This window comes from Acartia tonsa, chromosome 1 (assembly GCF_053477335.1).
Source record: "Acartia tonsa isolate MP-2025a chromosome 1, ASM5347733v1, whole genome shotgun sequence".
NCBI classification, from domain to species: Eukaryota; Metazoa; Arthropoda; class Copepoda; order Calanoida; family Acartiidae; genus Acartia; species Acartia tonsa.
Genome location: NC_137260.1, coordinates 1,737,101 through 1,763,346, shown reverse-complemented (window position 1 = coordinate 1,763,346; position 26,246 = coordinate 1,737,101). Strand labels below are relative to the sequence as shown.

At 30.6% G+C, this 26,246-nt stretch overlaps 1 protein-coding gene across 4 annotated transcripts in view; it reads right to left on the bottom strand.

Annotated features, from left to right (window-relative positions):
- Positions 1–26,246, bottom strand: part of LOC145327256 (uncharacterized) — a 198,595-nt gene that overhangs the window by 7,316 nt on the left and 165,033 nt on the right. Inside the window, exons 8-14 of one of the 4 annotated variants that reach the window (XM_080170883.1) lie at positions 18,641–18,691; positions 18,360–18,412; positions 15,622–15,680; positions 15,142–15,250; positions 5,902–6,038; positions 5,254–5,339; positions 3,209–3,304 (exon numbers count right to left, since the gene is read on the bottom strand). In XM_080170883.1, the coding sequence (XP_080027009.1) occupies positions 3,209–3,304; positions 5,254–5,339; positions 5,902–6,038; positions 15,142–15,250; positions 15,622–15,680; positions 18,360–18,412; positions 18,641–18,691 (591 nt within the window). Of the gene's footprint in view, positions 1–3,208; positions 3,305–5,253; positions 5,340–5,901; positions 6,039–15,141; positions 15,251–15,621; positions 15,681–18,359; positions 18,464–18,640; positions 18,692–26,246 lie in introns of all 4 variants that reach the window. The other 3 variants (XM_080170977.1, XM_080171037.1, XM_080170958.1) reach the window with 3 other exon arrangements.

The window sequence follows — 26,246 nt, the reverse complement described above, 5'->3', positions numbered from 1 at the left end:
TCAGCACATCAAAATTGTCACAATAATAAGTTTGTCATTTTTGGGATTTTCGTTAATGGGAAAATAATACAAAGTTTATACTTTTGAAGTAATGAATTTCTTTGCTCTATTTTGCCTCTTTGATTGTATAATCTTTCTTAGGAAGTCCTACTTGTGAAACGTTAAAACATTACATTTAAAAACTAGAATATGTTACAGAAGGTGTTTTAACGTCATTAGCATGACTATTCTCCTATGTCAAACTTAGGCCAACAATTTAGAAGAAAAAAATCGTGAAAATATTTGAAATAAAATGTTTGTATTTATGGGGATCAAGAAGCAAAGTTTGTATGAATGTCAGGGATATGGGGGATAGGACAATGGTCAATAAATTAATTTATCCCCCAAACCCTCTCCGGAGTAAGGGTGGGAATATTAAACTGTTATAAAAACTGGATTTTTTTATCTGCGTAATTTTTTTGTTGGCTAATAAACTTTGATAATTTTATTGCATTCTTTATCTACTGAAGGGTTATTTTTGTTTATTATCATTATTAGGGAGGTCTGAAATTCGGAGTTGTAGCTCGTACATTTCAATATAAAGAAAAGGTTTTTGATAATTTTAACAGTAATTTTTCTCGTCCCTGGCAAAAAGCAGTCAACCCTTCATTAAAAATGTGTAAAAAAGAAAAAGAAATTTTTTAGAACAATTTCAAAGGCATAAGAACATACAATAAAAGTTTTAAAATGAAAGGTTTTATTTGATTTTTAAAATTATTGTTCGTATTAGTGAAGTTTATTTTCTAAAAAGCCATGATTTTTAGTAGCGAATATACTCTTTTATAAAACTAAGAACATATTTATCCGAAATGCCAAAAGAAATAATAATATTATTTCTCGTATTCATTCGAATCCGGTGGATAGGAACCGGTTCTCATCCATACGAAAAAACTATGTCTAGCATCGTATTATATCCAGTTTTCTACGAATATAGAAATGTACAATCATAAGATTAAAACCAGTTTTTTTAGCCGGTGCCTCCGGCACCTCGGGGCTAAAAAAACTAGTTTTAATCTTATAATTGTACATTCTATATCCGCGGAAAGCCGTTTATAATACGATACGAGAAATAACTATTCTCGTATTCATTCGAATCCGGTGGATAGGAACCGGTTCTCATCCATACGAAAAAACTATGTCTAGCATCGTATTATATCCAGCTTTCTACGAATATAAAAATGTACAATCATAAGATTAAAACCAGTTTTTTCAGCCCGTGCCTTCGGCACCACGGGGCCAAAAAACTGGTTTTAATCTTATAATTGTACATTCTATATCCGCGGAAAGCCGTTTATAATACGATGCGAGAAATAACTATTAAATCCTTAATATTCCAATGCCAAGTAAAAATGCATAAGAATAGAAATTTGACTAAAAAAAGTAAAAGTTATTTTAATATTTACATAAATACATACACATACACATATTCAAATTCATTTGTTGTAACGCAGGGATCTAAAGGGATAAGATAAAGATCAATTAATGTACACAAAATTATCCCTTATACAGACTAAAATTAGTGGTTGAAACGTTTGGGCACTTAACCTAATTAACTAACTAATCAAAATTAATAAATAAAATTCTCCAAAGAAGGTGTATTAACTTTTTATTTATAGCTAGCCGGTGCTTTTAGTAAGTAGTAGATGTAAGATTTTCCATAGAATTTAGATATGCAATTTAAATTCTGTTGAGTAATTATTGAAAAAATTGATTTTTAAAATCTCGGTTTAATCAAAACTTTAAACAAAAATATACTCTACCACAGGCATAAAAAATATGGGTTCATTTATACTTTTAGAATCAGAAAAATATTACAAATCCATTGTAAGCAAAATTGAAAAAAAGTAAAAAAAAATAAAAAAATAAAAATGGCCTAACATATTATTTTGTACAGGCAACACTTTTTTTACCCGCTCTTTACCCCCTTCCCATTTTTACCCTCAAACAAGGTTTAAGATGGTTGCCTGTATAATATAATATAATATTTGCATATAATTTCTTTTATTGTAGTTTATTTACTATTTTGTAAACTTTTTATTTCAATTTTGCTTAGAATCGATTTGTAATATTTTTCTGATTCTAAAAGTATATATGAACCCATATTTTTTATGCCTGTAGTAGAATATATTTATGTTTAAAGTTTTGATTAAACTGAAATTTAAAAAATAGATTTTTTCAATAATTACTCAACAGAATTTAAAAAGTAAGGTGTCAAATTAAAGATCCTACTATTTCTGTTCATACTGGCATTTTTTTTCTTTTATTTTGGTGCGTTTTAGTACCTTAAAACCGACTTAATTTTGTTTTTAAAAAACTTAAATTACTTTAAAAATAAGAGGTCTACAAAAAAACCGATTGCATATCTAAATTCTATGGAAAATTTTACATCTACTACTTACTAAAAGCACCGGCTAGCTATAAAAATAAAAGTTAAGACACCTTCTTTGGTAAGCTACGGAATAAAAAATGGTTATTATAAAACTTTGGGGACATGTAAAATAAACAGTCCAATTTCCCCTACCTTTTATTAATAAAATGTTTAATATCTAAACTAACTAAATAAGCAAGCATACATGAATATAAGTCTAAACTATGAACATGCTAAAAAAGGAAAAGGGAAGAAAGGATAGAAGAGGAAAAGAAGGGGTGAATTTGGATCTTAAAAAGGATTAGGATTTGAAAAAAATGTTATTTTTGAACAGGAAATTTTCTATTAACTAATTAGGACAATAATTCTATAAACTAGTTTAAGCCCTAAGAGCCTTAGTGAACATTTAGAGGTTCTAATATAAATTGATAGAACAAAAAATAAACATACTATTAGTACAGATCCATAAAATAGAGAGGGGTTTTAAGGGTTAAGCCAATGGGCGAAAATTTGATATAATCCCATTTTTAGATTTAGCTATTGATTGAAAAGTTTAAAACCAATAAAAATTACCCAAAATTTTGGATCTAATGTGGTTCAAACTTTGGGTACTAATCCAAGTTATAGTCCAATGGCCTCATTCTCAATACCCGTTATTAAAAATCTGTACTAATACATACATATGTTTTCTTTACAGTTCTACAATTTATAATAAGAATCACTGCCATGAATGTCCATGCCCTAGGGCCCACTAAAAAAAAACAAAACAAGGGGGGTTGCACTGTGGTTGGTGACACCCACCTGAGGTCAAGGGAGGTTGACCCGTTGTGTTGTAGCGGGGTGGCGGGACGCGAGGATCCGTCGGGACGGGTCGACAGGTTGGCGTTCAAACCGTACCTAAGATAGCAGTAGGAGTGGGTGTACATAAAGGTGATTGGAAGGTGTACAATAGTAGATTCTAGTGTTGTTTTTCTAGATAGATTGATTAATGGGGAAAAATCTTAAGAATTAGGGGTTTCTTAGCCCTTAGACTTTATTTTTAGGGTATGATAAATTTTTAGATTTCTGTATCCATAAACAATTCTAGAATCAACTATAGGTGAAATGTGATTAAAATGATTTAGGAAAAGGTGCTTTTTAAAATATGTGATAATTAACATAATATACAAGGAATATGACGCAGTTTATAAAGCCTAATAAAAAATGACGTCATACAATACCATCGAACAATGATAGGCTAGTATACATGTTACCATTGGTCAATATAAATGAATACTGGCCTATCATTGGTCATTCGTATTGTATGAAATCATTTTTTATAAGGCACTATTTGCTGCTTCAGGAATATTTTAGGATAAAAAAGATTAAAAATTTTATTAAAAAGTGTTATTTAACTACTAAAATATAATGTACTTTCTACAAAAAAAGTTATCTCAATTGCAATTCAATTTAATTTTCAGTTACAATATCCCCGTATTGTTATATAGGTGTAAGTGAAAATTAGCTAATCTTAACTACCTTTTAATATATAATACAATACTCATTTTTGCAAATATTGGTGTTCTTACAAAAAAAATTATAGTTTTATTACATACAATTTTCCACAAAAATTGAAATATAAATCATAAAATTAATACCAGTTTTGTTAGACCGGGCCTTCGTGCACTCGGTGTTAAAAAAACCGGTTTTAATCTTATAATTTTTCATTTTAATATCTGTGTAAACTGTCAATAATACGATGCGATAAATAACCATCACTAGTGGAAGATTTAAGAGCAAACTTTTTTTTTGAGTAAATATCTTTCAATAAAATCTTTTAATCAGAATTTAAAAAAATAACATTTTTAAAAACTGTGCAACATTTTGCAGTTTTCAAACAACACTCTAAAATGTAAACATGGATGATACGCAAGAATTGATTGGTTTGATTGCAAATACATCGCAAAAAACTTTCAATTAATAATTTCTCACACGTATGGCTTCACAATAAAGTTAAGAATAATATTATGTAATGGGTAGTGGAACACTAAAAGAATTGCATTATAATTTACCATACAGGTTGTTATTTAAAACAAAATATGATTTAATGTATTTGAAGTTGAAAAAGATTGCTTATTTGAAGTAATTTTTATACATGCCATATGAAGCAAAAAATTTTAGATATTATTTATAGAAATACTTTTTCTAGTATGGCTTCGAAACCGATTAATATCCGCTGAATTAGCACTGGTTCTCAGCCATACTGAAAAATCATGTTTCGTATAGTACTATAGCCAGTTTTTTACGAATATTAAAATAAAAATCATAATATTAATACAAGTTTTATTCTTTTATTTTATTTTAATATCTGCGGAAAGCTGTCTATAATACGATGCGATACATAACTATTATAAGCTACAAAGATGTACACATAAAAATAATAAAATACTCATGCTTTAAAATGATAAAGTGAATGAATTTGGTGAAATTTGTGATTTAGATAAGCAAAAATATATCAATGAAATATTTGTAAATTTTTTCCCCAAAAAGATAACCCATACAAAAAGATTATTTATCAGAAAGACGGTTATGATTTTTTTGACAAATTAATATTTTGTATATGACAAAAATATACTAGTGGCTGCACCCCTAGTATCTAGAGGATATGTACTCTAAGATTAAAGAAATAGGTTAAAATAGCCTAAAACCATCCTGGGAACTATGAAAATCTACCCTTAAATAAAGATCTTAAGGTTCAGACAGAAAACCCTTACTACTTGATAGGATTGTCGAAAGAAATAGCCGTCTTTCTGATAAAATCAATGAAATTATTGGACATATTTTTGCTGGGAAGCAGTTTAAAATACCTTGAGCCATACTGGGATCCATGCCAGGACCTGGAATAGGGATCAAAATCCTCCAGATACGAAGTCTCTTTGTCCAGCTTACTCTCCTAAAATGAATGTATGTTTTAGTGCTTTCCCAAATTGTTCATGTTAAGCACTTAACCATCCCCCCCCCCTTATTTAGGGGCGTAGGTATCCGAAACCTCGCGGGGGGGGGGGGGGCTCTAACACTCTGGATACTATAATTGCGGTGCCCTAACCCTGCAAGGTTACCCAGTACCCAATATAACAACCTAGCCAGATCTTAAGCAATCAAACTACTACCTTCCCCCTTTTTGACTTTTTACGATGGAGTTCTCTAGTTGCGTTAAGGTTCTAATTATTAACTGCATGTTTGTTTATAAAATTATTTATAGGTTTCTATTCAGTGATATAAAGGTATAAGACAATAGACGATAAATTGATGTACATACCCCATGATGATACATACAATTGTCCGTTTTGTTGATAAAATTTAGTAGTTAAAACGTTTAGACACTCAACTCAATGAACCAACCAATCATATAAAGTTAAAGTCCCCAAAGGTTTAAGCATATGAAAAAGAAAACTTTGGGGACTAGTGTAATAAACAGCCAAATCATTCTGGTTTCTATAAGAAATGCTATTTACCTTAGTACAAGAACAGCTCATGGCAGTGCAGAGGAACAGATTGATGATGAGCATAACAAGGAAGAGAATACCAAACACAATGCAAAGGTAGAGCAGCCACACGGGCACAGGGCCACAGTTCTCGCAGGATTCAACCTCTGAAAATAAAATAGAGTTAATAGATTTACACAATAGTTTGTTCAACTTAAAAAAGAGTTTCTAGCAGATCATTAATAGAACAATAATATTTAAAATCTAGCTATTTAATAGATAAGATATTCAGCTTTTAAAGCTGACTAATTCAATGGATAAAATAAAAAATAACTACCCTTTCGTATGATAATGTGAACCCTTTCTAATTAATAACATTGTCGGATTGTTTCTTCACTGGTTACCTATTTCCCAATTGGGGCTATAGAATTTCTATATTTATAAAAGAAACTTAAATAAATTTTCAAACAAATTGTCGTTGTCACAGAAAAATATATAGGAAAAAATGTGCCAAAACTAATAAGGAGAAAATATTGAAAAATAACATTATTTTTTGGATGAACTAGGGACAAGTATTCTGTAATTTAAATCTTGTCATAAAGAAAATCTCGAAACCTTATAAAGAATATACAAATATGCCTTTTGTAGCATAACCACAAGACTAAAGGATTAATAATAGATGCTTTATGGAAAAATGTATAGGTATAGATGAATAATCAAGACAACTACCTGTCCCAGATACCCTTTAAGTATACTTTTGGTTCTTATATATATGTATATATAGTCCTTAGGGCTTATTAGCTGATTTCAAAGACCCAATACAAAATCGGGACACGGTTCTTTCCATGAGTAGATAGTTACATATAGCACAAACCCCCTCTATTCTTTAGTCTTAAATAACTACTAAGAAAATAGCATTATATATGTTAATACGTACAAAGTTAATCATAGAGTTGCTGCGCTACAAAAAAAAATAAATAAAACTGCTGAACAATTGTCCTTATTCATGATTTTCTCTTTTTTCTTGAGTTATTGTTGATGACTAATGTATCGCCAGGCCTTGTCTTGTACAAGTTTGACAAATTTCCATGTTAAAAAATTTCTGCCTGTGATAAATGGGCTTAAATACAACTTTCTTGCACGGATGGGGATTATGGTAAAATTATTATTTAATATTAAAAACTCAAACATATCTAAAAGTAGCTTGATAGGGGAAAAATTTAACACACAGCAAGATTATGAGTAACCATCTGATTTTTTAACAAATCAAATTATTGAATTTGAACTTAATGTTTATATATTCTATTGAAAAATAATATATACTTCTTGTAAAAAATACTAGCATAATTTTATTTATTATTTAAATCAATGCTAAAAATGTTTGTTAAGAATAATTATTTCTATCCCAAAATTATTGTACAAATCTTCTTTTCTATGGGTTTACAGCTATTCATAAAATTGCTTTGCATTATTACAAGTTTGAAATATCATTTAAAAGATAATAATCTCTTTTTAAAGTTGCTTAAGTGTATACTCATCTTATATTAATTTGGTTTTCATAAAGAGCATTTTTAAAGCTATTTTGTGTTAGTCTCCATATTATACAAAGTTATTAATACTTAATATTATTCAATGAAAACGCTACTATGTTAAAAAGATTGTTCTTGTTGCATATATTCGTGTCCATTAAAATTTTTCCACGTTAACAAGGCATGCTAAGCGATGTTCCGGCCAAATGAGGCTTGTGCGTCTGATCGTTTGGCAATTTGTAGAAATTAGTGTCAGTCTGTTTGTTTGTTTGTATGTGTCTGTTAAGGCATGCACATTATGAATTAGGCAAATTAGGACAAAAGATGTTTAATGATTTTATATTTTTCAAAGAACTTAAAATGAAAACATTTTTATCATACAACATAACTTTAGCCACTTTTTACCCTCCAAGAAAATGGCTGAAACCCATTACAGGACCTGTAGATAAATCTTCTTAGAAAGCAGTTATACAGATTTAAAGCTCAGACAAACAGATAGACAAATAGACTTTGTATTTCATCATACAAATAAACGAAATAAAAGATAGATAGATAAAGGACAGGTGACTATAAAATTAAAAAGCCAGGATGTTCAGCGTTTAATTTGGGAATCCTTATTGAAGGGCCCTAATAAATCGTTATTTTTACAACTTTTGTGCTGTTTAATACAATGTATAATGTATGCATATGACTAATATGTAACAGGGATCTAAAGGGATAAGATAATGGGCGATAAATTGATGTGCATCCCAAATGATCATCTGTCGATTACAGTTAGTGGTTGAAATGTTTAGACATTCAACCTAATGAACCAACCAGTCCAAGATTAATTAAAGTCTCCAAAATTTTTTGAGTTAACGAATATGAAAACGTTTGGAGCCCAGTGAAAAAATATTAAATATTTTTTTTTTAATATTATATTGAGGACCTTTAAAGCATTGATATAATAATAAAATACAAAATATGTATTTTCAAAGACTCACTAAAACCGCAACCCTAAAATATACATACAACATTAGTCCATAATTTCTGGCTAAATGCTTCGGTTAATCAAGTTCTTTAATTCAATAGGGGGAAAGATTGGGATAAATTGTTTAATAATAAAACGTGGGAATTCATAAAGTAGTAAATTTAAAATGAATTAATTTATAAAGATTGTAACTGCTAGCATTTCAAGGCTAAAACAAAAAAATATACCTTAAAACCATCGTATACCCAATGTGCAAATTCCCTTAAATGGAGAACTCAATTGGTTCAATGATTAGCGAGATCTTAAAGAACAAACATTTTGTAGTAGAATATGTGCATGTATGTAGCATATTTTTTTTCTTATAATATTAAATTAACAATTTTGCTTTTTCAAAGTTGTAAGCAAAAACAATGCTTGCAATTAAATTAGCACAAAACCCAAGAAACTGGGTCACTTTTTGCTAACATTTTTTTGCACATCTTCCCTTTGGGGCGTTGGCACTTTCACAACCAGCAAAAATACATAAGATTTCCTTGCCAAAATTTGTGAAGTAAAGTACTTGCTAAAAATATTTCTGGAATTTATACCTTTATTAATTTCAGTGGCTAAAATACATAAAATGCAACCATTTCATGCAAATTTTTCTTTTTGTATTATCTTTGATAACTGATTTAACAAAGCTATTCCTTTTGTGTTAAGCAAAAACAAATTAAAAACAGAAAATCATAGAAGAACTGAATGTTTCCAAAAAAAATTTGGAACAAAAGTATGCTTTAATTTTAACACTATCATCCTTTTTTAAAAGCTTTCTCTCTCCTCATTTTTTTCATTATTCATTTTTAGACATTTCTACATAACAACCAAAAATCAAAACTATCACAAAAACAGTTTCAACTTTAAGTAATGACATTTCCAGTATGACTTTAACCCACTAGTATACGTTGGATAAGAACCAATTCTCAGCCACATTACAAAATTATGCAGAGCATCGTATTACAAAATTTTTCAAAAGTATTAAAATAAAAATCATAAGATTAACATCAGTTTTGTTAACCCGGGCTTTGGTCCCTCGGGTCTAACAAAACTGGTTTTAACCTTACAATTTTTATTTTAATATCCGCGTAAAACTGTCTATATTACGATGCGATTAATAAGTATTCTATTCTTATAATGAAATTTATGACAATAAGTAGACTTGAATATTTTAAAGATTTTGTGGGAACACATTCTATTCAGAGTCGTGATCAATTCATCATTTAGAGGTTTATAGTAATTTATAAGGAGGGAGGCGAGAGGTCAATTTTTACAAGGATAGGTGCAGGTTTTCAGCTATTTTAGTAAAGGTAGTTTATAAGGAGGGAGGCGAGAGGTAAATTTTTACACTCTTAGTTCCACACGGATATGTGCAGGTTTTTAGCTATTTTAAAATGGTTTAGAGTAATTTATAAGGAGGGAGGCGAGAGGTCAATTTTTACACTCTTAGTTTTACAGGGATAGGTGCAGGTTTTCAGCTATTTAATAAGATTTAGAGTAATCTATGAAGAGGGAGGCGAGAGATCAATTTACACTCTTAGTTTCACATGGATAGAGACAGGTTTTCAGCAATTTAATATGATTTAGAGTAATCTATGAAGAGGGAGGCGAAAGGTCAATTTACACTCTTAGTTTCACAGGGATAGGGACAGGTTTTCAGCCATTTAGAGGTTTATAGTAATTTATAAGGAGGGAGGCGAGAGGTCAATTTTTACACTCTTAGTTCCACAGGGATAGGGGCTGGTTTTTAGCTATTTTGATAAGGTTTATAAAAATTTACATGGAGGGAGGCGAGAGGTCAATTTTTACACTCTTAGTTTCACAGGGATAGGGGCAGGTATTCAGCTATTTTGATATGGTTTAATGTCCAAACATTTCCACCAACAATTTTAATCTACATAACTGTAGTTTTATTTATGAGTTATCACCAAGCAATGGGTATATACACCAACCTATCATTTGTTGTCTTATCCCCTAATCTCCCTGATAATACATATGTGAGAAAGTTACGTGGCATGGGTGGACAAAGTATAAGAAAATGGGCCTGGGAATTAAATTCAGGGGGTGTTCCCATAAACTGTATAAAACTACTGCTATGTCAGGTCCGTAACATTAATAGTTAGAGTAGGAAGAATGCCTTGGCTCATAAACATGCGCAAATCATAACCTTGCAATTGTACAGTTGGGACTTCTCAGACAAAGGTAGTACAATCAAAGGGTTGGTTGTCTGTTACTTAACCTAATATTCTGGATTCTCTAGATGATCACTTAAAAAATCGAGGGAGAATTAAACTGTATATTGTAAACATTATTAAATTATAATTGTAACTAGCGGCTTCGCCCCTAGCCTCTAGGGGTTTTGCCCCAAGGGATGATAAAAAAATTAGGGCGAAATTCGTTAAAGGACCAATGAAATCTTAAGCAAAAAAAAAAAAAAAAAAAATGGGGGGGGATTTTTTGTTTTTTGGGGGGTTTGGGGCGTCCCACCCCCCAAGAAAATAGCTTAAAACCAGCACAGGACCAATAGGTATTTACCCTGAAGAATAGAATCTGAACGGTTCAGTGGTTACCGAGATCTTAAGGGACAGACAGACAGACGGACAGACGGACAGACAGACATCGTTCTACTTTGTATTATAGATAAAAGAAAATTTTGTCATCAACAAAGATAATAATACATTATTTATTGGTAGAAAAGTTTAAAATCTAACTTTTCTATTAATACCTGATATGTGAAAAAGAGGTTTTCTCAGGGATCTAAAGGGATAAGACAATGACCGATTTATTGATTCACATCCCCAATGATGATAAACAAAATTACCCCTTTTGTAAATTAAAATCAGTGGTTAAAACGTTTTAACACTTTAACTTAATGATTCAACCAATCAATATTTACTAAAGTCTCCAAAGTTGTTAAGCAAACGAATAAGAAAACAATATTATAAAACTTTAGGGACTAGTGTAATAAACATTTCATTGTCCCCTCTATATCTGGGTATTTCTACGTTATTGTGTCTATATTTATTTTTATAAATTTTGTGAGAATACTAGAAGAGAAATAAGGAAGAAGAAATAGCAATAACGGGGTATGGGGAGTAAGAAAAGAGACCTTTAGTATAGTGTTTCATCACTTTAGCACGAAACAATATAACAGCCAAAATATGAATATCAAGACAGCAATATGCCTATAATTAAAAAAAGGCATCTTCCATATAGCAAATGATTCCATAGCCAAAATTAAGAATTCTTTAAGAATAGGTAACTCTAGGCAATAATGACAATTTTCTATTGAGATGTAAAGGAAAAATTTAATATTTTTATGTATTAATATGTCTACTTCTTCCATAATTTGACATTATCTAAAATTTGGAGTATGTACCACTGGAAGGTTCAAACTCACTGTTTCCAAACTTTTTAACCAACAATTTATGTATAAAATGTGCAATTTTGTTTATCATCACTGGCTACGTAAATCAATGTAAAGTCAATTGAATTATTCGTGGTGTACACTGCTATTCTATTTTTGTGATAGTATTAATTTGAATTTGGATTTTCAGGCGGAAATGTACGTACACCTTTTATGATTTATGTATTTTTTTGCCAACCATTAAAATAATGCCGGGCACTGCCTTTTCTTAAAACAGACACTTTTTTTCTTCTGGTGAAGGAGCCAAAAAGAAATAATAACCCTTTTTATTGAAAGTAATAGGATGTCTTTGTATGAGATGATTGTTTGGGTTGTTTAAAATAATCATATTATATAAAATAGTAAGTGTTTTTTGTCTGTCCCGAAGGATCTCGCTAACCGATATTGTTCTCCTTTACAGTGAAGCTTCTTATAGGTCCTGGAAAGTTTTTTTTTGGTGAGGGTGTCTTCACCCCCCTTCCCCTCCAAAAAATTTTTTTACTCTTTTGAAACTCAAATTTAAAATGGGATGAGGTCGACTTTCCCCCCTTCTACATTAAGTGCCCCTAGAGGCTTCTAGGTGGAGTTGCCGCTAGTAAATAATATTCCCTTCAATATTCTAGTGAAATATAATAGTTATTATTATATATGTTTATTTTACATTTGTGGAAGATGAAAATATCTTAAATAATTGATTCTAAACTAATGTGCCTTTAATTATACTAGTTGGTATGCCCCTAGCCTCTAGGGAAAGATGGAGAAGGTTAGAAAATATAGCTTAAAACTACCCAAAGATATATGTACAAAGCTTCCCTGTAAAGTACAATCAATTCAGAGGAGCAATTTTCAAGATCTTTAACATCAGACAAATTCATAATATTTTTCATGTTTTCTATGAATTTTTTATTCAATTTGATAACAGTTTCAGATATTTTAAGTACCCTTAACAATTAAGGCTTAAAGTGAACCTTAAAAAAACCTAAATGTGATTGAGAGGCCCAAAAGAGAAGCGAGTGTTTTCCTCTCTACTGCAATTGTTGGCAGGTTTTTAACTATATTTATATCATAAAAGGGGAGATACTGATTTGAAATGAATAATAAATCTAAAATCCCAAACTTTTTCTACAACTTTAAAATGAAATTATTAATGACAACCAATTAGAAAATGATAAAAGGGGGGGGGGGGGGGGCGAAAGTGACACTTTTTGAAACCAAAACTAAAAGTCAAAGGAACTCATCTAAAAAAAGAGTTACAGGTCTGACATTTTGCATGGCAGTTGCTTTATATGGGTACAATATGGAACTGTGAAGAAACGGCGGCGCAACCGCCGAAAACCGCCGAGAAAAGGCAAAAAAAAATTCGGCGGGAAACGGCGGTTTCCGGCGGTTGCGCCGCCGTTTCTTCACAGTTCCATATTGTACTCCTATAAAGCAACTGCCATGCAAAGTCTCAGACCTGTAACTCCTTTTTTAGTTGAGTTCCTTTGTTGACTTTTAGTTTTGGTTTCAAAAAGTGTCACTTTCGCCCCCCCCTTTCTATCTTTACTTACATTGGTCGATAAAGCACAATTTTTACTGAAAAATTCTTTTAAAAACTGTTCTAATAAACTGCACTTCGCTGTATATATACAAAAAGCAATTGCACTTATATACACACATCCACTTTTAGACATAGATTCATATTCAGTGGGTTGAATCATGTATTGTTTGTAAAAAAAAGTAATATAAAGATAAACCATTTTTACCACCTTAAAAGAAAAGAAATATACATGGAGATATAGGGGAGGGGGGGGGGGAGTTATATTTTAATGCTAATAGAATCACTGAATAATTTTCACTGTGCCTACTTTAAGGAAGGGAGTGGAAATCAGACTTAAAACTACATTGGTACCCAAAGTTGGCTTTAAAACTTTGGGTCCTTGTATTTAAGCTTTATTTGCTGGTTCAAATTTGCAGTGTCTAAACTGCCCAATTAATAATTTTTCATTGGGCACGTGTACATCAATTTATTGTCCATTGTCTTATCCCTTAAGATTCTGGGTCTGTATATCTATTCTAACTCGCCTTTTGCTATATCATTATTTTCTGAACTTTGAGACAGGGACTTTTGGATAGAGCAATAGAAGACAAATTAACATTTTTCCCAAAAGATTATTTACTCTATGATTTATCGTTTTGTTTAAATAATTATTTTTAAAACTATTTTGAACAAAGCTATGTATTATCCATTTATCTATCCCTTTTTCCTGACACTTTAAGCTTCATATTCTATTGTATTTTGGTGCATTTTTTCCATACATTCTTTGTGAATTTATTTTTTGATAAATTCTTTACAAAACATTGTTTAAATATTAAATAAAGGGATTTCAAAGATATACAAAAATTCGTATTTTTTATTTTATTGAAAAGATTTACAAATGAAATAAAAGTAGGTACTAGTTTTTCCCTTAAAAAATATGTATAAAATGCTGTCAAACAGACAAACGTTTCCACCTTATCTGTACAGACATACGGACAACTATAATATAGAGGAACTTCGCTATTATAAGAAATGGAACCAAAAAGAACAATTTAATGATGTAGCTGCTTTACTAAACCAATGAAAATTTACGGATTACAAATAGCTGTTGTAAAACTGTTCAAACAGTTTAGTTGTGGTTTGTTGTTGTTTGGCACTAAAAATACTACAGGCGGTTGCCATAGATACTTTGTTTGTTACAATTACAGCACAAACATATTTTTTGGTAGCTTATATACTACTGTGTTAATACCAAAACGAATAACTTTAGACCAAACTATTTAAAGAAGAATCTTCATACATAAAACACTAACATATACAATTAGTTTACTCCATACTTAGATAGTAAAGCATAGTTTTAAAGCTTTTTTTTAATGAATTGAAACTTTTAAATGAAAAGATTGGAGGGTTAATTAATCTTGATATAACAACTTTAGTCTTAATATTTTGAATTTTTTTGGCATTCATTTTCTGTATTATGTCAGTATTATTTGAATCTTTAATTTACGATATTTCTTTCTTTTGCATTGAAGTCACTGTAAATATTAAAAATTGAAAAAATGGGATGTTGAGTATTTTTTCTGTGCCAAATCCCCTACCAGTCTAGCAGGGGCTAACAGGTACCCAAAATAACCTAACCTACCCAAGGGAAATAACCAGACAAACGAAACCCCCCCTCTCTTTATCTCAATTTTTGACAAAAAAAGGGGCTGGAGGAGGATTTTTGTGCTCGACTAAGCACACATGGATATATGTTGTTTTATTAAACATTTATAGCAATTCAACTCCTTTATTCATGAACAAAAAACTGTACCTGGCAGGGTGCCTGGTTCCACGACAAATACTGAGTAGGATGCCATGAGGGCTCCATCATCTGGGGGCTGGGTTAGGGCATCCGCCTTCGGCTCCTCTAAGGATCTGGCCTAAAAATAATCACAATACGTAAGAATCAAGAAGATAAAAATCAGTCATTAATACATATTCTCCAATATGGTTCCGAAATCGACTAATAACCACTGAATAATCATGAAAACCATTGTATTACTGACAATTTTCTTCGATTAATGAAGAAAAATAACAAAATCAATACCATTTTTGGTAGAATGGGCCTACGGGTTTTAATCTTAAATTTTTTTATTATATTATCTGCGGAAAGCTATCTATAATACGATACGATAAATAACTCTTCCTTTCTCAGTAAAAAAGCAAAATTAACTCACTAAACCTTTTAGATGAAACAAACAAATAAAGTAAAAAAAGAAAAAATCTAGGAAATTCAGAAGAAAAAACTTACTTGAGGAGCGGGGACTTGTTCAAAGTCGGTTTGTGAACAATCGGGCATCGAACAGGCACCTGTAATAATATAACATTTAAATAGATAAATAAATCTTTACAACAATACAAACATTGTATATTTATACTAGCGGATACGCCACTAGCAACCAAGGTATTTAAAGGAAACACATGAGTTAAAAAAATAGCCTAAATCTGAAAAGAAAATAGCCTAAAACCTTTACACTACCTATGTGAAGCTTGCCAACAAGATATAATTCAGATGGCATTGCAAATCAATAATCTTTAATGAATTTTTTTTTCTACTTTTTGAACATTTAATAAATGGTTATATTAATGACTTTTGGATTTGGATCCTAGGAGGATAAGGAATAACACTTATTTTCAATTTAAAGCATTTTATTTCGAAAGATTCGCAAATTTTATTATATTTAAGTTTTCTTTTTATAAAAATTTAAAGAAAACAAAAATTTCAGGTGTCATTACTTTGTTCTTATTACACCAAAATTTATCAAAACTTTTTCTATTTTTCTGTTTATTTTATCTATGTTTATTGATGTATAAAATTGCTAGAATAGAACTAGGACTACTAACTCCAAAAGAGCGAAGCTCTTTTAGATTTATATTAGAAAAATAATATTGGATGTAGAATATACATGGATATTATGACAGGGGGAAATTTGTCCTCAATTTAGTTTGCTAACATGGACCTCATTTATTGGTCAGTTCGTTCATCTGGTAGGAGGGGAGGGGATGAGGTAAAGGGGATGAATGTAGGGATCGTTATTACCTACAAAATACCTCCCCTTTATTAGAGTACATAATAATCTGGTGTAAAATCCATGTAATAATAAATCCATTGTAAAACACTGTGAAAGATAGAGAAAAAAGACCATAAAAACAGTAAGTTAAAAAAATGTAAGTCGTCAAACCTACAAATAGACGCACCCAGACTAGTATAGAGTAGCTTCGCTACTAAAAATAGAACAACAATGGAAACAGCAAACAATGACAAATTTAGAAAACCAACAAAAAATGTTGGCAAAAAATGACTATTCATACATCAAATTATTGCAATTTGTCATAAATGTGTACACATAGACAGCAAATTTTAAACATTTATCGCATCGTAATATAGACAGCCTCCTATAATAATAAAATGAAAATTTAACGGATTAATTCCAGTTTAATAAAAGAGATAAATTTTTCTTTCTCCATATTTACAACAATAAAGAATAATTATTATAGTATTCTAATACTTTTTTTTTTAAATTAACAATTAATGATATATCAATAACAAAATTATATTTGTTTTAATGATTTCATTTCTGTATTAATACATATTATTAGCGAAGCTACTCTATGAATTGGTAAGGTAATTGCATTTTTATATGTTGCTTTAAAATTTATATCTGATTATTTCTGAAACTATAGTATGTACTGTCTTTAAATTAAATTTATAGAAACTCCATGAAATGAAAATTACTTTAAGGCATATTTGTCAAAATTAGATGATTTCGCCATTGGCGTTAAAACGGTATTTTTCTTCTAAACAAATTGGATAATTATACAAAAAAATACATATATGTTATTATTGATAACAAACTAACAACAAAGGGACAAAAGACAACCATATCAAATGATGTATAAACAATTATTAATTGTATCATTTTAACACAATATACATAACAGGACGTTTGGACGTTCGTCTTTTAGTTGTAGAAGTTGGCTATTATTCTCAAACTAATAGTTAATATTGATGGAGGTAGAATAGATTTTCTTTAATGTTAATATCCTACTTGATAAATTAAGCAATATATTAGGTTTGTTTTTGCAGCTTAAGACATATTTTTGCGTGGGTTGAAAAATATGTGAATTCCTTTATTTTACAAAAGTCTGCCTTGCCCTCCAAAATTGTACAAAGTTCAAGCCTTATATAAAAGTAACAGGATGTCTGATTTCTGTCTATATTTTTGTGTCTATTTCGAACGATGTTGTTATCAACTGAACCTATATGGTTCTCCTTTACAGTCAAGCTTCTTATAGGTTCTTAAGGTTTATAACTATTTTAAGGGGGACCTCCACCCTATCAAGAGAGAAAAAATCGGCCCTAGGGGTTTAGTAGTAAGTAGATAAATATGATTGATGATTAGGGGGGGGGGGGGGAGTCATTATTTGTTCACTTGCAGTAAAAGCGAATTAACCAAATTTGTATTCCGTCCACATAGTGATGTACATAGTTTTTGTCACCCTACTAGATAATGATGTTAGAAATTACATACTTAATATACATCATATTTCTTACTACTCCTCAGGATAAATTGCTATTAAGACAGGGATAGATCAACGTTAGATAAACCTAATTCTTTTTAAATGTAGGTTAAAAGTTATATAATTTATTCTGAAAAAAATGGAATATTTGAATTTACAAAAAAATAGTAAATCTAAAAGAGACAATTTTCATCAAGTATCAAGTAGATAATGGAGTAAATTCTTTATAATCAATGTATTGCCAATAGATGTATTACCCTAGATATTAAATCAGGCACAATCATCTGTCCAATATAAACAAAATTTTTCTAGAATTCTAGGTTTTTTTTTATTTAGTCACTAGAAATGAAAAAAATAACTGCCCTTTCAAAATGTAAACTTTTTTGTAAAAAGCTATAATGTGTTTTGTATTGCTATTGGTCTAATTAAGTGATTAATTATCTAGACTTTTTATATTTATTTTATTACCTTTACAGATGACGATATCACATTGGAAATGGACCCTGTTGCTGTCTGGAAACCTGAACATGGAGAACAACCTAGCCTCTGCGGTACCACTGGCTCTCTTGTACCTAGACAGATATGTAGATTATTAGATAGATAATTAGGAATGGACACTGTTGCTGTCTGGAAACCTGAACACGGAGACTAGCCTAGCCTCTGCGGTACCACTAGCTCTCTTGTACCTAGACAGATATATAGATTATTAGATAGATAATTAGAAATGGACCCTGTTGATGTCTGGAAACCTGAACATGGAGAACAGCCTAGCCTCTGCGGTACCACTGGCTCTCTTGTACCTAGATAGATAAATTGATTATTAGATAGATTATTGGAAATGGACCCTGTTGCTGTCTGGAAACCTGAACATGGAGAATAGCCTAGCCTCTGCAGTCAGATAAATAGATTATTAGACATCTAATTGTTTACTTAATTAGGTAATTAGATGGATAGGTAGATTAATATATTAAAATAGATAAAAAGGATAAAATGAATTATGATTTGATTGTTAGGTAGTATTGTAAATATTGAATATATAGACTAATAAATGTATATGAAGTTATAAAAAGAGTATTATCTAAAACCATTCATAAATATATACAATTCAACAAAGTATACTTTAAAAAATTATAAGAATCTTAATATTATTTTGAGTAATTAATTGCTTTCTAACAATTTATCTTTCCATGCAAGCTGAAGCAACCTACCTACACTTTAGAATAAATATTCCAAAAAAAATTCTTAAAGGAAAGACAATAAAGGATAATTATTTTTCTCGTATTCATTCGAATCCGGTGGATAGGAACCGGTTCTCATCCATACGAAAAAACTATGTCTAGCATCGTATTATATCCAGTTTTCTACGAATATAAAAATGTACAATCATAAGATTAAAACCAGTTTTTTAGCCGGTGCCTTCGGCACCTCGGGGCTAAAAAAACTAGTTTTAATTTCATAATTGTACATTCTATATCCACGGAATACGATGTTTATAATACGATGCGAGAAATAACTATTCCATCCTCAATGATGAAAGACTAAAGCTTAAAACTATTGGTCCAAAAGTTTGTATCAACCATTCAAAATATGATAAAAGATAACATTTTATCATGAAAACCTTTCCCTTTTTTTATTTATGACTTTCCATTGTTACTTTTGCGCTGTTGTGTTTTTTATTTTTTTCTGTGGTTAATTAATGAATTTCAGCATTTAATTTTTTGATGGTCATTGTGATAAAAATTAATGATGCTAATTGGCGGGGGATTCCCTCCCCAATGAAAGAAGAGTGTTGTTCGTGTTTATCAGAGCGTTGGCTGAATATCTCAATTTAACACAGGGACATGGAATAAGCTTCACTAAAAAATATTTGAAATAGACGAAGATTTAGATATTCCTTTTGAACTACCACTTAAGGGCGAGGCTGCAGTCCATGTGGTGTAACAAAGTAACATTCAACAGATTACCTACACTTTGATTTCAGAACCTTTTGCTGGAAGTAATAACTTTTCAAGGTAATGCATTAATACTCTTTAAAAGAAAATATATTTTGTTATTTAAAGTGACACCGAACAGATAAAAAACCAATTTATTATCTGGATGTTATACATACGCTTAGTTATATCTACTTTATGAAAAGAACCATTTAAAATATTGTTAGAAACAAAAGAATAGGCGCGTCGGAGCCAAAACAATGCGCATCATGCCGCGCTGATTAGTGACCGGAGGGAAAGAGAAATTGTCGTCTTTACTGCATTGGGATAAGGGTTAGACGTCCTATGGGTTTTTGACAAAGAAGCTCAAGGAAAGCCTTCACGGCAATACAAATATGTAACAACACTTCATTTATTATATTTTCTAGAAGAACAATCAGTGCTGCTGATAGTTGTAAAATTTCTGTTTGAAAGCAAGATGCGCATCCTTCCCCCTTTGCATTAATTCTTCTTTTGTATCTATTAAATCTATCTATCTATCTATGTATAAAGATGCTCAGGAGGGGTAAAACAATGAACAATAAATGATTCATCCCCCAAATTATGTATTTTTATTGGTGTAATTTTAATGAAAAAAAAACAGAGAGGAAGGAAACATTAGACTAGATTGGTTGGTAAAAACTAGCAATTTTCAAATTTTCCTCAGAAGGGGAAGTATTATTCATTATTATGGGGATATGCATAATTTTATCATCTATTGTCTTATCCCTTGGAAACAATGTTTTATTTCAATTTTTCATTATCTATCTATTCATCTTTAGGTTTTGTTTATCAGCGAAGCATAAGAAACTGTTGCTTATTAACCTAAACCTAGCTGAAAAGATAGGCCATAATTATAATTAGAAAATTTGCAAAAAATGTTACTTAAATTTTACTTGTAGTATAATTAGCTTTTGTTTGAAATATTGCTAATAATCAAATTAGCAGAAACAGATCCCTTTTTTAATGATTAATGAAAACACAAAAAATTACATCCTAGAAGTTTCTGGAATTTCCTATGGTAATTTAAAAATTACAATACAAATACTGCTTTTTGAATTCTGCCAAATTATATTTGATCTAAGTTTTCCGCCAATAATAAAAGAACTTAATTATCTAGTTTTCCTATTTAAGGAAGAAAAAAATTAGACCAACTTTGAAATTTCCACAAAAGTAAAAAGTTCTACTAAAAAAATTGTTGTAAAGTCATTAACCCATAATCCATTACAGCCTAAAACAGACATTATTTTCAAATCTTTAAAAGCAATTACTATCCATTTAACATCAATTTCGTGTATCATATAGTTAACAGATTTATCTGATTTTGGGAATAATGGTTCCTAAGACAACAAGGTATATTATAAAAGGCGAAAATGTAAATGTAAAACTTCATTCCAAAGATAATTACTCGTTTGTAAAGGGTTTTGAGGTCTTAATGTTGATGTGAATGTTGTAAAAGCTTGAAAGTTGTTGACTAATTATCAAAATTTCTTCATGTCACGTCTCTCACACTTTTTTTTATAACGTAGCTACTTTATAATTTACTTTATATTTCGTCAGTTAGTCCGTCTGACAGTCAGCCCGTAACGCTAAGATAGAGAGCTAAAATTTTCATTAAAAACTCAAATGACATGTGCGCATCTAGTCTCAGAATTGGTTTTTACGCCTGTCTGTCAGTCATACTTCAAAAGATATAAACATTACTTAGTCCGTTTATACATTCCATGATTTTATGTGCTTTGCTATTTATGTATGTTTTCATCTTTGTTTTTTTTCTTGTACGTACATCCTTTTTTTTTTAACTCTCACTCACCTTACATATTCTTTCTTTCTCACTTTTCTCTCCCTTTATTCCTTTTCTCTATCTCTATTTGCTAAATTTTCCCTTTCTTTTAAATTGTTCTTATATACATTCTACGCGGCTCGGCCACCAAGCCGTTTATTGAGGTAACTTATTCCGCGACAAGGATGACAACATCTATTATTAGCGAATAAAACAATCATAGGTGGATATTGGGACGAAGTTATTTAGCGGATGTTTTGAATTAAATAGTAGCTTCGATACTAATAATTCTTATAAAAGTAACAAAATGATATTTTTTACCAACTATCTTATTACAATTTTGTCAGAATTTCTTTGATTTCAGTAAATTGAAAAGCTCATCATTTATTATCTACTAATTTGAAGTTTTTTTTTCATTTTTGATTCTTTATATATTTTGTTGCATAATTTAAGCTGAAAAAAATGCATGAATAAAATATGTAAGATCATTTTGCAAAAAAATGACTTGATCTTAAAAGATTTAAAAGATATGAATTTTTAAGTTTTGTATTGTATTGATAATTTGCACATGCCTATCTACATTTTTTTTATTCCTTTCAGGGCTAATCAACTACAAGTTGGAAATTATTGAAATATTCTCAAGGAGTTATGGGACATTAAGCTGATTATTACACTAGTCCCCAAAGTTTTATGATAACGTTTACTTAACAACTTTGGAGACTTGAATTTTTCAACCACTAATTGTAATCTAGAGTTGGGGTGATTTTGTGTATCATCATTGGGTATAAAATCAATTTATCGGCCATTATCTTAACCCTTTAGATTCCCAATTATTCCAATATAGTTTTCTTTAATAATCAACTCAATTAAAAATTAGCAAAAAAAATTATTTAAAAAAAATAATTTTATCCTATTTGAATCATGTAAAGATTGCGTTATTTATTCCCCAACCTTAATAACAAATACCTTGCAGCTATGCGCAGTGTATCCATGCGTGCCAAAGCGTTTTTTCCCGCCCCCTTGAAAAAACCCACCCTCAACCCTTGATACAGTTTTTGCAGTCCAGCAAATGAAAGTAAAATTTCAAATGCAGGTAAAGAGGAGACACTAGTCCCCAATGTTTTATAATAACTTTTTCTTACTCGTTAGCTTAACAACTTTGGGGACAATTATTGCATTTTCATTGGTTGGTTATTTTAGTAGTGTGTTCAAATTTTTAACCACTAATTGTAATCTACTGAAAGGGTAATTTTGTGTATCATACTTGGGGATGTATATCAATTCATCGGTCATTGTCTACTTTCTGTTTTGTTGTATCTTTAATGAAAAGTATAACTTACTTTTGAATAATTTTGCATTAGTTACAATTTGCTAAGGTTATACAGTACAGATTAATCTATAGAACCATTATTACGCTATTCCAAATACATATATCTTAAAATTTTTGTTTGCACATCTCAGGATTGGATCCAACAACTATTGAATGTGCTTGCACACTTAAATTGCACAAACTTTTTATCCCCTCCTCCACTCAGGGAGGCCAGGGATAGGTTATTAGCTGGAGAATTCACAGGACAAAATCCCCAATGATAATAAACAAAATTTAGACATCTGTAAAATTGTTAGTTGAAAAGTTTAGAATATGATAGTTTTGAACAATCCAATCAAAATTCAATACAACTTCCGAAAGTTTTTGAGCCAATGAATAATTTTATAAAACTTAGGGTACCAGTGATATTCCCTTTATTCCTGCAATGACTAGTCTGATCTCATGTTCCGCATCTTTCATTCCCATCTGAATCAGGGATTATGCATGCATATCAACCAGGGAGGAAGGGGGTATTGCATTGGTTATTACACTAAAGTTATAAAATCAAGTTTTCTTATTCGTTTTGCTCAACAACTTTAGTTTATAAAGTGACTAAACGTTTCAACCACTAATTGTAATCTACAGATGTAGTATTTTTTAAAATTTATATTGGGGAGGTAAATTAATTTATCGGTCATTGTCTTATCCCTTAAGATTCCTGATATCAACCAGGGATATAGGGATAGATACTATGAATGCTTTTAGCCAGGAGTATGGATAAAAGGATGTTTTATTAAAATCTTCAGGGACGTCCAACCTTTTTATTTTGAGGGGTGTAAAAATGGGGTTAAAAGATTTTTGGGGGGTAATTTAATGTACTTTATAAAAGTTTAAGTTGGTTAAATGAGGGGTTTCAAAGTTTGAGGTGGAGTTAACCAACCTCACATGGACGTCTATTGGACTGTCACAAATAAAAAATAATTAAAGGGAATAAAAAAATGGAACGTCCAGATAAAGGTCAGACAATCAAGGTTTCTAACAGCAGCCTTTTTTTGGTGAGGGGATTGAAGTCTTCTTGATTGCCAGAGACATACCAGTAAAAAATTAAGATTTGTCTCGTAGTTACCTATCAATGAATATGTTAAAATGTGTATGTCCATGCAAATTATACAATCAATGAAATGGGATAATCAATTTAAGTGCCTAGCATTTTTAATAGCGAAGCAACTCTGTAATAAACTTTGTCGGTCTGTCCGTCAGCCAGTTAGTCCGTAATATTATAGAGGAAATATGATTTTCTCGACTGCTATTTAAAAAAAAAACATTTAAACGTTCATTGAAGGTCTCTATTAATGTGTGCATATAGTTTAAACAATGTCAAGTCCGTCTGTCTGTCGTTCATGCTTTAAAATACATAACCACTTATTTTTAAAGGTTTCGTGACTTCCTTTTTTTTAAAACATGGTTTATAACTCCCTTTGGTCATTTGTCCGTTCATGGTCTTTTTGCTTCGCTACTTATAGTTGTTGTCATCCTTGTATTTGCTCAAAGTCAAATCAACATATTGAATCAAATTATGTTATGTAATTGAAAAGGATAATTTATTCAAATTTTAGGTAATAATATGCTGTGTAGTTAATTTCAAGTTATTACATAATTTGAAATTAATTGATTTTTTTTGTATTTTGTTACTTAAATAAAATTTATACTAACAAAAGACCGTACATTAAAGTAAAAGAAAAGAAGAGGCATGAGCTATATTTACATAACTCTGCCCTGAGGGTGAAGACCCGGTCAGATTTTGTATTGAGTCTTTGAAATCAGCTAAATTAAACACAGAAAAGTCCCTACAAAAGTACAGAAAGTAATATGCTATCAGACAAAAAAGGGTCACAACCACTTGCATCAGGCAGTTGTCTGGATTATACATATTTACTGATAAATCTATTACCTTTACGATATAACAACAAGAAAATAGTTTAACAAGGTGTTTTTTTTTATGCACTTGTTTGGTCAACAACATTTCAATTTATTTTAATTAATTCTTATCTCCCAAATTAATGAATTACAAATTAGATAAAGATTTTTTCTCTCTCTGTGTTCGCAAGATTGATTATTCCAAAAAGATACCAAGCATAATTTTAAATTAGGAAAAAAAATTGTTTCAGAAGCTGCAAAAAAAGTTGCAGAAACATTTTACTGTTTAAAAGCGAAACATTTTTGCAGTAAAGGTGTGTCTTTCCTTACTTAGGATAACTCAGGCTCTTTTTAGTGCATATTGGAATCATCCTATTGATTTAAAACCTTCGAATAATATATTTATATATAATCTACTATTAACTTCTCCCTCCATGATAAAGCTACAACATTAATCATATTTGAAATATTCAAAATTCCTGTTCAATATGAAACATTTAAAACCCCAAAGTTAAAAGAAAAATGATATGCTTTGTAAATAGGAAATGATAAAAAGTTGGGGTGTGGGGGGGGAGGGGGTAAGGATATTGGCAGGTCGGGGATGGGAAAAAAGGGGAGGAAAAGTGATTGGAGAAAGGTTGAAAATGTGAAACCATAATACCACAAAATTCCCAGGAACCTGCCCTTTAGGCGGATTTCAAAGTCATTTTTTATAAATAATCACTGAACACTTACAAGTAAGGCATAGCTGTAATTTTACTGTAAATAAAAAATCCACGAAATTGTATTGGTACTGCTCTAGTAATGTTTTATTATTTGTCAAGTATAAAGGTATAAGTGTGCTGTTATTAAATCAACATCAGACTACAAAGCCAATAACAGGGTGGATGGTACATTAGACTGTTTATTACACTAGTCCCCAAAGTTTTATAAAACAAAACGTTTTCATTTTCATTGGCTTAGCAACTTTGGGGACTTTCATAGAATTTTGATTGGTTGAATCATTTAGTTGTTTGTAAAAACGTTTCAACAACTAATTGTAATCTACAGAAGGAGTAATTTTGTGTTTCGTCATTGGGAATTCATCAATTTATTGTCTCATCCCTTAGATCCCTGACTTATAAAGCTACTTTTGGATAATAACTTTCTTGTGTTTTTGTAGATTAAACCTGACAACCCGACGCCAAAGCTCAATTAATCATCTTTGGGTTGAGAAAATTACTCAAAACATGAAAAGACTTCCCAGTTGAACGTGGAGGCATTGTGTTGGCATAATATTCATATAGAATAAGTAGTTAGCACTGACATGGAATGTTATCAACATTTTGTCATACAGCAAAGGTTTATCACATGGAAGCCATAAACCTAGGGATGGA